General features: G+C 37.5%; 1 protein-coding gene across 19 annotated transcripts in view; it reads left to right on the forward strand.

The window, feature by feature from the left end:
- Nucleotides 1–14811, forward strand: part of TUT4 (terminal uridylyl transferase 4) — a 127707-nt gene that overhangs the window by 108077 nt on the left and 4819 nt on the right. For 6 of the 19 annotated variants that reach the window (XM_070609628.1, XM_070609620.1, XM_070609623.1 and 3 more), the window contains 3 exons: nt 926–1373; nt 6147–6305; nt 7662–8398. In XM_070609628.1, coding sequence (XP_070465729.1) covers nt 926–1373; nt 6147–6305; nt 7662–7729 — 675 coding nt within the window. In that variant the 3' untranslated portion in view covers nt 7730–8398. Of the gene's footprint in view, nt 1–925; nt 1374–6146; nt 6306–7661; nt 8399–9063; nt 9262–14811 lie in introns of those variants that run through there. The other 13 variants (XM_070609614.1, XM_070609617.1, XM_070609613.1 and 10 more) reach the window with 5 other exon arrangements.

Here is a 14811-nt window from a genome sequence, read left to right on the forward strand (position 1 = left end):
ATCTGTGAATTGTCTGCCTTTCCTCTGAGGTCCTTGACTCTCCCTACCCCCAGCATCTTTTTTGTTTAGCTAAGGATGGTATTTAACGTGAGGGCTTTGGCCATTTTTGGCGAGTTATTTGGTTTTCCTAGGTTTCTCCCATGTGTACGTGTTATCAAACTTTTGTTTGTTTTTCTCCTGTTAATCTGTCTCATATCAATTTAATTCTTAGGTCAGCTAGAAGAACCTAGAAGGGTAAAGGAAAGTTTCCTCTCCTACAGTACTTTATGCAAACCTAGATGGTATAGCCTACTACACACCTAGACTATATAATACTAATCTTATGGGACCATTGTTGTATATGTAGTTCGTTGTTGACTGAGGTGTCATTATGTGGTACATGACTGTACACTGTACATTATACATTCTTTATCATAGTAATCATTGTACTTTATTGTGATCGCTTATGTAATCTTTATCTGCTTCTCCTCCTTTTCCCCATAAACTTTAAGCTCTATGAGGGTGTATATGTTAGTATTGTATTTTTAATACCTAGAATAATGCTCAGTATATAATTAACTCTCAGTAAATACTTGTTGAGGGACTGAATGAAAGTGACTGTGAGATGTGTGGATGTAAGTTTCTAGTTACAATTGGAGATGTGGGTTCTACATAATGGGAATGATGTCTAGGCTCTCTCTTCTTTAGACAGTGGAAGGCTTATGAGGTAGTACCAATGTGAGAGAGAGTTTGAGAACTTTGGGAAAAATTCTACCTTTATGTAAAATGAGGTTCTATTATTACTTGTTATTATGCACATCACAGGGTTCTGTTTATAATGTTGTAATAGAATAACTCCATAATTTTGCATTTTGATAATCTCTGCTTTTATAAAATTAAAGTGTTTGTAAACTAATTTTAAAATGTATCTTTTTTTTCTCTGCAGTCTGATTCACCATCTTATTCTCCTCAGCCCCAGCCATTTCCACAGAGCTCTTCTCAGTCAGCTTCCATTACCCAGCCTCCATCCCAGCCAGGATCCCAACCTAAGCTTGGCCCCCCTCAGCAGGGAGCCCAGACTCCCCATCAAGTTCAGATGCCTATGTATAACTTTCCCCAGTCTCCACCAGCTCAGTATTCTCCCATGCACAATATGGGATTGTTGCCAATGCATCCCCTCCAGATCCCTGCCCCATCCTGGCCTATCCATGGCCCAGTGATCCACTCTGCACCAGGCAGTGCCCCCAGCAATATTGGTCTGAATGATCCCAGCATCATCTTTGCACAACCTGCTGCCAGACCTGTGGCGATCCCTAGCTCGTCTCATGATGGACACTGGCCTCGTACTGTGACTCCAAATTCCCTGGTGAACAATGGTACAGTGGGGAATTCGGGTAACATTTCCTTTTCTTCTTTTGTATCTGTCTGTAGAAAGGATGGGTGATTGGAATTATTGGTTCAACCTGGGGAAATAAATATGAGGAAAAGGATGGCAGGCAATATTTGTGAAGGAGCAGTATAGGATTAGATAAAAGCAAAGGTATGGTCTGTGGATTCAGACTGCCTGGATTTGAAACCTGGCTCTGTCATTTATAATGTGGCATTGGGCAGTTGCGTAATCTCTTTGTGCATTGGTTTCATCTGTAAAATAGGAGTATTAATAGCATCTAACTCATGGGGATGTTGTGAATATTAAATGAGGTTATATAAATATGTTAGTTATTATTTTGTTATTAATTTAAATTTTCACTGCAATCCTGCTCAGTGTAGACATTGTTAGCACTTACTTTATAGTTGAGGAAATTGAAGGGTTAAGTAATTTAACTATCATGCTGTCATAATTAATCATAGTAGATCCAAGATTTAAACTAATTTCCTTCTTCAAAACCTGTGCCTCTTTGTGCTAGACTCTTACTATCTCCCAGTAAGGAGCAGTTCTTTAAAAAGAAAAAGATATTTGTAGTACTTTGTAACATTAAGAAATAATAGTTTTTTCTGAGATCTTAGTAATACATTTTCATTGTATATCGTTTGAAAAAGAACAAGAACATCATCCATACTCTCAATTCCTAGACATAACTGCTAAGTAGTATTTTGGTGTATTACCATCCAGTCATTTTTTTATATTTGCATATTTAAAAATAGTTGACATGTGCCATAAATTTAGTTTTATATCCAGCTTTTTAGTGATAATTATTTTTATTTTAAAAACTCTGTTATGGAAATTTTGAAATGTACACAAAAGGTGAGAGTAAGGTATAATGAACCCCCCCATTGCGCATCTTGATAACTGTTAGTTATCAGTATTTGCTGTTCTTTTATCTGACCCCTTCACCCCATTTGAAGAAAAATTTGACTCGAGTATTTAATCAAATCTCAGACATTGGATCAGATCCGTTTATAAACTCGGTTTGTATCTCTTGAGAAAAATCACACTACCGTTACGATACCCAGTATTATCTAATACCCAGTCCTTGTTCTTTTTTTCCTTTTTCTCTAAAATTAGTGTTGATTTATTTGAATGAAGATTCAAAGAAAGCCCATATATTATATGTGGTTGTTATATCTCTGAATTTGTAGTAGTTCCCCTGTACTATTTTTTCCCCCGATATTATCTACTTATTGAAGAAAGATTCTGGTGTTGGCTGATTATATCTTTGTGGCATTGTTTAACACATGCTTCTGTCCCTGCAATTCCTCTAAACTGGTAGTTAGGTCCAGGGACTAGATTAGATTCAGGTTCTTCTTGTTGGCAAGAATCTTACTTCTTGGTTGGTCCTGTATGTTTCCTGTTCTCTCGCTTCAGAGGGAACTTACTGTCTGATTGTTCCTCTTTTAATGACTTAAGATTGATCAGTGAGTTAGATGATGCTACCCTTTCTATCCATTATAAAGTTCCTCATTAATTTTTACGTAATAGTTTTAGCTGCCATTGATAATTATTGCTGATGTCCATTATTTCACTAGGGTTTGTAAAATGGTGATTTTTTATTTACTATTTGTGATTCTTCTATAAAGAAGAACTTTTCTTTATTAACTACTTGGTTATCCTGAAATATAGTTTGTATAGGAAATGTAGACTGGAAGTTTGATTCTTTCCCTTTATCAATTTTGAAAAGAATTTTAGTGATTATTTTAAGCAGAAGTATGCTATTCCTTAGAGCACTATGATGGGGGAGGTATTTCTGACCTCTTTTGGAAAAATACAGATAATGCATATTGCTGAGCAGAAATTCCAGAATGTGGTAACTCATTTAGATTTCCAAGATCAAAGGATATATGGCGTACATGGCCATTCTAATGTGGCCTCTGCTTCTCTCCTTCAACAAATATTTATTGTATATGTCTATGCCATGCACCATGATAGTCACTGAATTATATAACCATGAAGATAGAGCTGGTGTCTTGACCTTTGATATATTGGCTCAGTTTTTCCAGGTTTATGTCCTCCCTCTCCCACCTCTGGTTGATCTCTGTCTCAGCCTTGATATACTAAGTAGCATCCCACAAACACAACGTACTGCCCCATACCCCTGACTGCTTGCCTAAGTTGTTCCCTCTGCCTGGAATGTCCTCTCCATTACCTGTCCTGCTCACTCTCACCTCCTTCTGCTTTGCTCTTAAACTTGGCTCACTCATCCTCCGTTTTAAAATTAGATCACTTTCTTCATGAAGCCTTTAACTCTTGCTGATTCCTCCAATTGTGTTAGATGTTCCTCCATGTTTCCTTGATATCCATATCATAACATGTTTTAATGTGTTGAAATTTCCTGTTTACTTGTCTGCATAACCCATTAGACTGAACTTTTAGAGGCTATGAATTATTTCTTGTCTGTCATTGTTTCCCTAGTGTCCAGTATAGTGCCTGATGTATGGTAGATACGTTAGTTGTATAATACATTATTATTATGTAATAAACTATTGCTCAGTAAATATTTATTATTCGTTGGATGGGTGTACAAGTCTTAGTTAATATTACAGCTGAAGTTACTATTATGTTAAAAACGGAGGGACTGGATTGGGATGTATTAAAATAATAATAGTAGTTGTATTAGCGTAGGAGATTGTATGAGTTTTTTTTCCTGTTTTTGAAATTATCTTCAATGAGGTTATATTATTTCTATTATGAAAATATTTGGTTTTGGAAAATGCCCAGGGGAGATTGGAATATACTCTAAAAAAATACCATTTTATGTTAATACATCATTTCTCAATTGGTTAGGACCTCAATATGTATACCTAGTCTTGTTTACTTTTTGTAAACAGTGAGCCCTGCAGCTTCAGCTCTTAGTTGTAACTTGACTTTATGAACTTGCAGTGAACCAACTGCTTTGTTTTCCTGGTTAACTCCTTGGAAGACTGAGCTTGTAAGAATGCGGCTAGTATGGATTTTAGTTTTCTTTTTTTTTTTTTTTTGAGGAAGATTAGCCCTGAGCTAACTGCTGCCAATCCTCCTCTTTTTGCTGAGGAAGACTGGCCCTGAGCTAACATCCGTGCGCATCTTCCTCTACTTTATATGTGGGACGCCTACCACAGCATGGCTTGCCAAGCGGTGCTGTGTCTGCACCCGGGTTCCGAACCGGCGAAGCCTGGGCCGCAGAGAAGCGAAATGTGCGAACTTAACCCCTGCACCACTGGGCTAGCCCCTTGGATTTTAGTTTTCTTGCTCCCTCCTCCTTCCTATCCTGTACCTCCTAATTTGAATTCCTGCTAGGAAATTTAGTTAATAAGGGCAGTGTTTTTCAAATTATTTCCTGCCACATTGTGACCCTGAATGAGAAAATACAACAAAAATGATCTAGAAGATTCAAGGGATAGTGCACTTTGAAAGATGTACTTAAAGGCACATCTTAAAGGAAAGTAGGTTGGTGGGGATGGTTTGCATAGAAATAATAGGACTCATTTTTTTTGAGTTTAGACTTATTTGCCAGAACTTGTAAGCCACTTTTTTTTTTTTAATTCCTTAAAGATTGGCACATGAGCTAGCATCTGTTGCCAATCTTTTTTTTCTTCATTCTTCTCCTCAAAGCCCTCCAGTACATAGTTGTATATTATAGTTGTGAGTGCCTCTGTTTGTGCTATGTGGGATGCCGCCTCAGCATGGCCTGATGAGCGGTGCCGAGTCCGCGTCCAGGATCTGAACTGGCGAAACCCTGGGCCACCGAAGCAGAGCGTGTGAACTTAACCACTCGGCCATGGGGCCAGCCCCTGCAAGCCGTTTTATTTTTGTTATCTAATTTAATCCTTACAACAACCTGAGGTTCATAATTGAACCCTGGTAATTTTTGGAACTGGGATTTGAACTTAGACTTGTTTTGCTCCACAGCCAAAGTTCTCAACCATTACACCACAATACCTCAGCTTCTAATAAGATCTCCTTCTACGCCAAGATATAATTGATTCTAGAATAGTTGGCATTGTCTTTAGGGTAAAATGTATGCTCCTTAATGATGCACTAAGGTTCTTTGAAATATAGATCCTACCTACCTGTCCAGCCTTTTCTCTTACCACTTCCTCCCTTCACTCTTGTTTCTAATTGCCAGTTGTTTTGCAGCTTCCCAAATTTGCTGTACTTTCCTGCCCCCTGGCTTTTGTACATGCTATTCCTTCTGTCTAAAATGCCCTCTTACCCTATTATGTTAGGAAAACCTTTTCTATTCTTGAACAACTGGGTGAGCATCCTCTTTAGAACACCTTCAACTGATCTGTTATAGTAATCACCACATCATTGTGTATGTCTTCTTTATAAATAATTTGAGCACGGTTACAGTGTTTGATTCTTTAAAAAATTTTTTTGTGGGGGCCAGTGCCATGGCTGAGTGGTTGAGTTTGCACACTGTGCTTTGGCGGCCTGGGGTTTCGCTGGTTCAGATCCTGGGGGCGGACATGGCTCCGCTCATCAAGCCATGCTGAGGTGGCATCCCACATGCCACAACTAGAAGGACCCACAACTAAAAACATACAATGATGTACCGGGGGGCTGTGGGAGAAAAAGGAAAAATAAAACCTAAGAAAAAAATCAATAAATAAAAAATTTTGGTATCCTCTGATGTAACATAGCTCTTGGCCAGTGGGAGGTACTCAATAAATCTTTGTGGAATGCAGGAATATTTGAATGAACAAACCGATGTTTTAAAATATGTTTTTCTTTTCTTGTTGAAATGCAGAGCCAGGCTTTCCAGGACTGAATCCTCCAATTCCTTGGGAACATGCACCACGTCCCCATTTCCCTCTTGTCCCAGCTTCGTGGCCTTATGGTTTGCATCAAAACTTCATGCATCAGGGAAATGCCAGATTTCAGCCCAACAAACCTTTCTATACTCAAGGTACCATTGCTTACAAATTTGTTAACAGGCTGGGTGGGTTTTGTTCTGGGACAAGGAACTTTTGTAAAGGCCAGGATCTGAGGTTGAAAATTCGTGCATTTAGTACACACTTACTGAGAGAGCATGCAGAGTGTCAACTATGCTAGGTGCTTATTGATTAAGCAAGAGTTAAATAAAACCACTACACTTAATGCATATTTTATTAGGAGAGCCAAGCATGTAAAATAGACAAAAATAGGAGCATAGAGGAGTCAGTTAATGTTGCTCTAGTAGAGACAGCAGGATATGGACAACAGGGATCAAATCTTTTGACATTTGAAATAGATCTTGAAAGAGATACAAGATTTTTTTTCCCAGAGATTTTCTAGAGATTAGAGGGAAGGAGTATTCTTAGCTAAGGGAATATTTGCAAAGTCACTGAGTTTTGCTTGGCATAATGAGGGAAAAAGAAAAGAGAAAATAATAGGACTAGAGGAGGAAGTAAATTAGGGCAAGATGTGTAGGTGATGAGACTAGAGGAGGTAGGCTGACACCATACTCAGTTTAGTAAGCAGTAGGGATCTAAAGAACTTTTTGAGTCAGGTAGTGACATAGTCAAATTCGTTTAGTAAAATTAAGACTGGAGTGACATTAGGGATTCGTTATATTCTGTTGGTGCTGATGTACCAATAATGGCTTTGATCTAAGTAATGAATATCTAAGAAATGAACTAAGGAGAATTCTAAGGAACTTGCAGCATTTTATCTAGCTTACTTGCCTCAAGGATATCTCAGTTCTAATTGGGAATGTCTGAGTGTGGCCTTCAGTTCTTGGTTAACCTAGGGGTTCAAAAAACTGGAGTCTGAGTTGTTATACTTAAACTAGGAGTTCCAGAAATTAAAGAAAGGCACTCAGGAAATGTTGACTAAATGAAATAATTTTAAGGGGAAGCCTGAGGTATGTATGAGTCTCAGGCTTAATACATTTAAGCTTTCCTAAACTATCCATGCACTTCTGGGTCATCCCTGTATTATAAAGTGGCAGAACCTGGTTATGGCTGGTTTCTTCTTGTGAGCAAAGAACTAGGGCTGATGGTAGTTGTTATTGCTCATATAAGCCATTTTAGGTGGGAAGAGTCTGAGATTCCTCCCTGGTGGGTTTGTTCCCCTTGATTCCTCCCCTCCACATCTCTCATTTGTCTCCTCTCTTTACCCGCTTTTCCCTTCCCTTCCCCTCCCCCCAAATGTTTTGATATGCTTGGTCTCCTCTTTACTACATAAATAGAAAAAAAGAGAACTAGCTACAGGTTAATTCTAAGGGGTTATCAGGTAAATAGGCACAAGCCTTTCAGTTTCCTGTCTGTGTTGTGTCCAACAGACAGATGTGCCACCCGTCGGTGTAGAGAGCGTTGTCCCCACCCACCAAGAGGAAACGTGTCGGAGTAATGCGAGTCCATTTTCTTTCAGCTGGTCTACCGATGCACAGCACCCAGCCAATCCTCCTGTCTCAAGGGTATCCGTACCTCAATGTCAGTTACATTCAGCAGAAAAAGTGACATTTATTGGAAAGCAAAACAAATCAGGTCCTGATTTAAAATTTTAACACGTTTAGATAGCTTATTTAAATCCTAAGACTGTTTTTAAAGACTGTATTATTTGTATATAAATATGAACTATAGTTTTTACTAGTATCACCTAATTGAGTGATACAAATTTCATCTATTTTATTACCCTATTTTTAAGGGAATTTTATGTTTTGTTTAATCTTGATGACTTGTATAAAGAGAGAATTTAAAAAATTACATTCTTTATTTTCTATTAGCTGTATTCATACTTTGGTTTCTTCAGACTTTATATATATTGTTCTTAAGAATTAGGAAAGACTTTCATGTGTTTTAAATTTGTCACTTCTATTCTTTACAGAACCTTGTAGTGCCAAAAACTTTTTAAAAGGTAAAAAAAAAATAATAAAATAAGACTACAACATGAAGATTCAGAATTTTTTCTTCTACATTCTTGTATATTGAAAATATTCAACTTGAACAGAAAGTTGCTTTTGTCTGTATTTGAAGTAATTCTATTTTAAGTTAATAAATCTTTTTGATAAGAGTCAAATTTGGTTAATTCATCTGGTTGTTTAGATGATGGAAATAAAATGTAACAATTCAGAGACTTGGTTTACTCTCAGTGAATATAATATTCTAAATCACAGACTTAGTTTTAGAGATCTAAGGATCTTGTAATGTCCTTTATTTTATTGGCTCTTCACAACACTCACATGAAGTTGATAGAAGCAGATGCTATGTCCGTTTTCTCATTGAGAAAACTGGGGTGCAAAACGATAAAATGAATTCCAAAGGCAGCACACTTACATGTGGAAATAGAATTGAAACAGATCATTTGAAAGAGAGTTTTTAAACATGGATACTGGCAGAGTGGAGGGAAGATAATTCTTATTTACTAAGGAACTAGTATGTGCCAGGCCATCCATTCTGAGTCCTGTACTACTTACTACCTGTAAAGCACTTACCAGGGTGGTGTTTACCAATAACGCTTGTGTCGGTAGTTATAGTTGGAATTCAAAGCTGTGTTGGTGGTAGATTTTTTAGCACTTTTGGTACTGTACATTCTGTTGAGGTCATTTTTGTCTAAACTCCTCAATTAAAGAGATTTGCCAGAGGTTTTAGGCTAAATGATGCTATAGATTTACTTAGAACTCAGAATAAGTAAATACAAGTGTATTTTAAGGACAGTGTATTATCTTTGTTCTGCTTCCTCAGATATGCATTACTTAAATAGGAGACTACCTGGGCTTTTGCCGTATTTTCCAACATGGAAGATGCTTGAAATCTATTGCAGGAGATTGAGGGCTTTCCTGCCATGTTTACAGCCCTGAAAAGGTATTTATTAAATGTTAAAATCAGGTGTATTTGCTGTTAGTTTTTCATATTAAAGCTTCAGCATCCCTCAGATTCCTACTAAGTGGTGGAGTTAGCTCATTTGTTTTGTTAAGATACCTGGCTTAACATATGCTTTTGTGTTAAAATATGACTTGGAGAATTCAAGATTTAGTGTTCAAGTATTTCATCTCCTTTCAGATCTTGGAGAACAGGTGATGAGGGGTACAGGGTGTTCATTTTACTCTTACACTTTTGTATATATTTGAAATTTTCATTAAAAAGAAAATCTGGGGGCTGGCCTGGTAGTGTAGTGGTTAAGTTTGCGTGCTCTGCTTCAGTGGCCTGGGGTTTGCCGGTTTGGATCCCAGGTGCGACCTAGCACTGCTTATCAAGCCATGCTATGGCAGGCTTCCCACATATCAAATAGAGGAAGAGGGGCAGAGATGTTAGCTCAGGGCCAGTCTTCCTAAAAAAAAAAAAAAAAAAGAGGAAAATCTGCAACAAGAGACTGCCTCCAGCTCAGCCTTCCTTCCTAAGGAAAGGCAGTTTATCACCTGGCAAAGGTATTTATGGAGCAAAACACCACAGTAACCTAGCTTTTACTTATATGGCAGTGTTATATGTAGTAATTTTCGGCATCTCACGTATCCCTCCTTCAGCAGTTGCCAGTGTTCAATAGCTGGTGCTCCAAGTTGAAAAATAGACTACTCTTACTTTGTAATTATACAGTAGTAGCTCAGTTTTATAAGTTTGTAAACTTTTCAAATAAGTTGTAAACTTAAAAAGGTTTTGATTATGAATTGAAATTCATTGTAGAGCAATTGAAAAGTGCAAAAAAATGATCAATCTTAAGCATAGAGAACATACACATTAAGATCATATTGTTTTGAAATGTTTTGTGTAATGTTTAATGACATGGAGAAATTAATATTTTTCCTTGCCATTAAAGATTATTCAAAAATACAAATATTAATGATGTACTAAATAATTTATTTGTTCAGTCCCCTACAGATGGACATTTTTGTTGTTTCCAGTTTTTCTCATATATAAAAAATATATGTAAAATGAAGATGGGGTAAAGCTATATTTGTGTATATTTAATTATTCTATTATGGTGAATTCCTATAAATGGGATTATTAGGTTTTTAAAAAGGATAAAAATTCTAAGGTTTCTGCTATGTACTGCGAAATAGCCCTCCAGAAAAGTGGTTAACAATTTGCACTCCCAACAAACAATATATACAGTGTGCTGGTAAGCTTATTAAAAAGGTTTAAACTCCAAAACAACTCAATTTTCCTTATAAAGGATAATTTAATTGTGTTTATTAAAAAAGAAAAGGAGCATTAAATAAAAGAATAAAGTATTTAAAAAAATCACTCAAAAGTCCATCAACCAGAAACAAATACTATTAGTAGCTGGTAAACTTCATTCATTCCAACCATTTCTCTTAAATACACAAGGTTTTACAAAAGTAGGCTCATATGCTATATTTAGTAAATATATCAGAATAATTTTATTTGGATTTAACAGAAGGAAAATAATGTGAAAGTGAAGAAATGCTCAACTTAAACATTTTTTTCTTTAAGAGAATCTGGTTCTAAAAGATTCCTCCTAAAATAGAGGACAATTAGAGAAAACATTGAAGAGGCTGAAGACATTTTTGTCTATGCATGTATGAAGACATTTTTTCATGTATGTTTTAATTAGAGACAGTATATGACTCCTCTTATGAAAAATGAAACCATCTCACCTCAGAGTTCCTCTACTTCCTGGTTGTATTATTCCTATATAGACAATTTTCAAATATTTAATTTTAATCCTATAATTATTTCCCATTATTTTTATTTAAAGTTCCTAAAATGTTTACTACCACTCTTTTTACTGCTTCCTTTTCTCTAAGTCCTTAGTTTGATTCATTTCTTGTCAGATGAATTTTGTTATGAGACAGTTTTTTCCCAAGTGATTGTATACTTTTAAGCTCTTGCATATTTGAGAATGTTTGTTCTGTTTATTTTTTGCTGAGGAAGATTCACCATGAACTAACATCTGTTGCCAATCTTCCTCTTTTTGTATGTGAGCTGCTGCCACAGCATGGCTACTGACGAGTGATGTAGGTCCATGCCCCAGGAACCAAACCTGCTGAAGTGGAGGGTCCCCAACTTAACCACTAGGCCACCAGAGCTGGCCCTCCCTTTATATTTTAAAGACAACTTTGGCTGAGTATATAATTCCTGGCAACTTTATTTTCTTCAGACTTTGGAGCCTTTTGCTTCACTGCCTTATAAAGTTTGCTCTAAGATCTGAGACCATCTTGATCTTTTCCCTCACTATACATGACTTTATTTCTCTGCTTGGATGCCCATATAATTCTTTATTTCTTAAATTCATCAGGATATTTCTTGAGAGATTGCTTTTTATTACTTCAGGAAATTTTTATTTGAAATTTTTAGTGTGATTTGCTCAATTCTCTTCATCAGGAATGTCAATTATGCATATGCAGGGCTTTGTTTTCACATATTTTATTATCTCTGTGGCTTTTATTATTTTCCGTTTTTTATTTCTTCCAGCCTGTTCTCTCTATGCCTTTTGTTTAGTTTATATTTTGTTTTCTTTTTTGAGCAAGATTAGCCCTGAGCTAACTGCTGCCAATCCTCCTCTTTTTGCTAAGGAAGACTGGCCCTGAGCTAATATCTGTGCCCATCTTGTTCTACTTTATATGTGGGACGCCTACCATGGCATGGTGTGCCAAGCAGCGCCATGTCCGCATCCAGGATTTGAACTGGTGAAGCCCGGGCTGCTGAAGCAGAACGTGCGCACTTAACCGCTGCACCACTGGGCCAGCCCCGTATTTTTTTTTCTGATAAGGCTTTCATTTCTTCAGTTTTTTCAAATCTTCATTTAAGTTCTGCCAAACTTATTTTCCATCTTTTAATCTCTTCTTTGAACTGGTATACTTGCATTTTTTAAGAGATCACTTTATCTGCTGTGTCTTTTTTGAGTCTGAGAACTTGTTACTTTAACCTTTTTTAGGGGAGTGGCCAGCATTTGTGATCATTCTTTTCTGATTAATACTTAAAGTTAGGTCAGTCTACTGAAAATAACGGAAAGAGGCAAGGGGAAATGAGCTTTAAGTTGGGTGGTTATGTTGGAAGCCTCTCACCAAAACTATTGTGTATTTCTTTTGCCCCTGAGAACACATCTCCCTTCATTTCTTAGTATTTAAGAGGTCATTGTGCCCTATCGCAAAGCTTTGAAGGCAGTATAATCCAAATTGTGAGAAGTGAAATCAATTTAGTGGTTTGCACCCAATATCAAAAACTACATAGAGGGGAGATCTCTTCAAGATGGTGGCGTAAGCAGACTCTGAGCTCATCTCCTCCCACGAACACAACCAGGTTACAACTATTTTTGGAAAAACTACCCTGGATAGAAAATTGAAAACTGGATAAAAAGAACCCTCACAACAAGGGACAGTCCTAAGGCAGAAGATGCAGAAATTCCTTCTGGAGAGAAAAAAAAAGCCACCTTCAAGAGAAGCAGAGGACCAGGTGAACTTGTGGGGCATTGGTGGAGAGGTGGGGACCTCTGCAGTGGGGAGTCAGGGTATGCTCCAGGGGATTGGGAAGTGTGCATGGACCAGGACTGTGTTGATGGTGTGTGTTGGGGGTGAGGCTTATCAGTGGCAGAAGACCTGTGCTTCACAAATAGCCATAAAAAGGATCAGCCCCACCTTCTAAAACCTGAAACAAGTGAGCGCTCCCATGCTTAGAGCCAGCCCCACTCAGCTGCCTCCTAAGAGAACTGACAACAACCTTGTAGGCATGAGGCCTCTCGCAACTGTAAACCCCTGAGCCTAGCAACCAGCACCCAATTAAGAGGAAAACTGCAACAGGAGTGTGTTGTTAGACCTTGTAGCCAACGGTGCTGAGGCTCGCCAAAACCAGATTTACAAACAGCTGGCCAGGGAATGAAAGACTAGACTCCCTGCGTACCTGCAGTGGGAGCAACCCTGCCATAGCAGGACACAAGTAGCCCACAAAGGCGTCACTCCTGGGTCATTTGGACTGGTGATGAGAGGGAAGCACACTGCTGGGCCTCAAAAGGTATCTCTTAAATAAGGCCACTTCTCCAAGATCAGGAGACATAGCTGACTCACCTAATACATGGATATAAGCATAGTGAAAGAGGCATAATGAGGAGACAAGGGAATACATTCTAAGAAAGTGAACAGGACAAAACCCCAGAAAAAGGACTCAATGAAAGAGAAATAAGCAACCTACCCAACAAAGAGTTCAAACAAAAACTCGTAAGGATGCTCACAGATATTGGGAGGAGACTGGATGAACACAGTGAGCTCATCAACAAAGAATTGGAAAATATAAAAAAGAACCAATCAGAAATGAAGAATACAATACTGAAAATGAAAAATTCACTAGAGGGACTCAATAGCAGAATAGAGGCTACAGAACAGGTCATTGAGCTAGACAAAAGATTAGAGGAAATCACCCAAGGTGAACAGAAAAAAGAAAAAAGACAGAGTAAGAACAGTCTAAGGGAATGCGGGGACAATATCAAGCACACTAACATTCATATTATAGGTGTCCCAGAAGGAGAAGAGAGAGACAAAGGGGCAGAAAATTTATTTGAAGAAATAATGGCTGAAAATTTTCCTAACCTAAGGAAGGAAATAGACATCCAAGTACAAGAAGCACAGAGAGCTCCAAACAAGAGAAGCCGCAAGAGGCCCACACCAAGACACATTATAATTAAAATGTCCAAAATTAAAGAGAGAATCCTAAAAGCAGCAAGAGAAAGGCAACAAGTCACATAGAAAGCAAAGCCCATAAGGCTATCTATCAGTGGACTTCTCAGCCAAAACCCTACAGGTGAGAAGAGAATGGCATGACGTATTTAAAGTGCTAAAAGGAAAAAACCTACAGCCAAGAATACTCTATCCATCAAGGTTGTCATTCAGAATGGAAGGAGAGAGAAAGGGCCTCCTAGACAGGCAAAAATTAAAGGAGTTTATCACCAAGAAGCCAGGTCTACAAGAAATGCTGAAGGGACTTATTTAAGTGGGAAAGTGATGACCACAAATAGGAATAAAAAATTATAAAAAAAACCAAATCACTGGTAAAGCTAAAAATATGGTAAAGGTAGCAGATCAACCACCTGTGAAGATAATATGAAGGTTAAAAGACAAAAGTACTAAAATTGTCTATTTGAATGATAAGAGCGTAATGAATAGACACACAAAACAAGAGATTGGATATGATTTCAAAAGCAAAATGTGGGAGATGGGGAGTGAAAAAGAGCTTTTAGAAAGATAAAAACAAGAAACACTCACATAGCAATGGAGATTGGATTGGTGGTTACCATAGGGGAAGGGGGGAGGACAAAAGGGGTGATTAGGCTCACATGTGAGGTGATGGACTATTTTTTGTGGTGAACATGATGTAATCTACACAGAATTTGAAATATACTACAATGTACATCTGAAAGCTATACAATGTTATAATCCAATGTTACTGCAATAAAAAAAACTATATAGGAAATATTAGGGTGCATTTTGCCTAAGGAATAAGAATTTTTTCCTGAAATTTGTTTCAGTACAGAACATATACTGT

This window comes from Equus przewalskii, chromosome 2, assembly GCF_037783145.1.
Source record: "Equus przewalskii isolate Varuska chromosome 2, EquPr2, whole genome shotgun sequence".
NCBI classification, from domain to species: domain Eukaryota; kingdom Metazoa; phylum Chordata; class Mammalia; order Perissodactyla; family Equidae; genus Equus; species Equus przewalskii.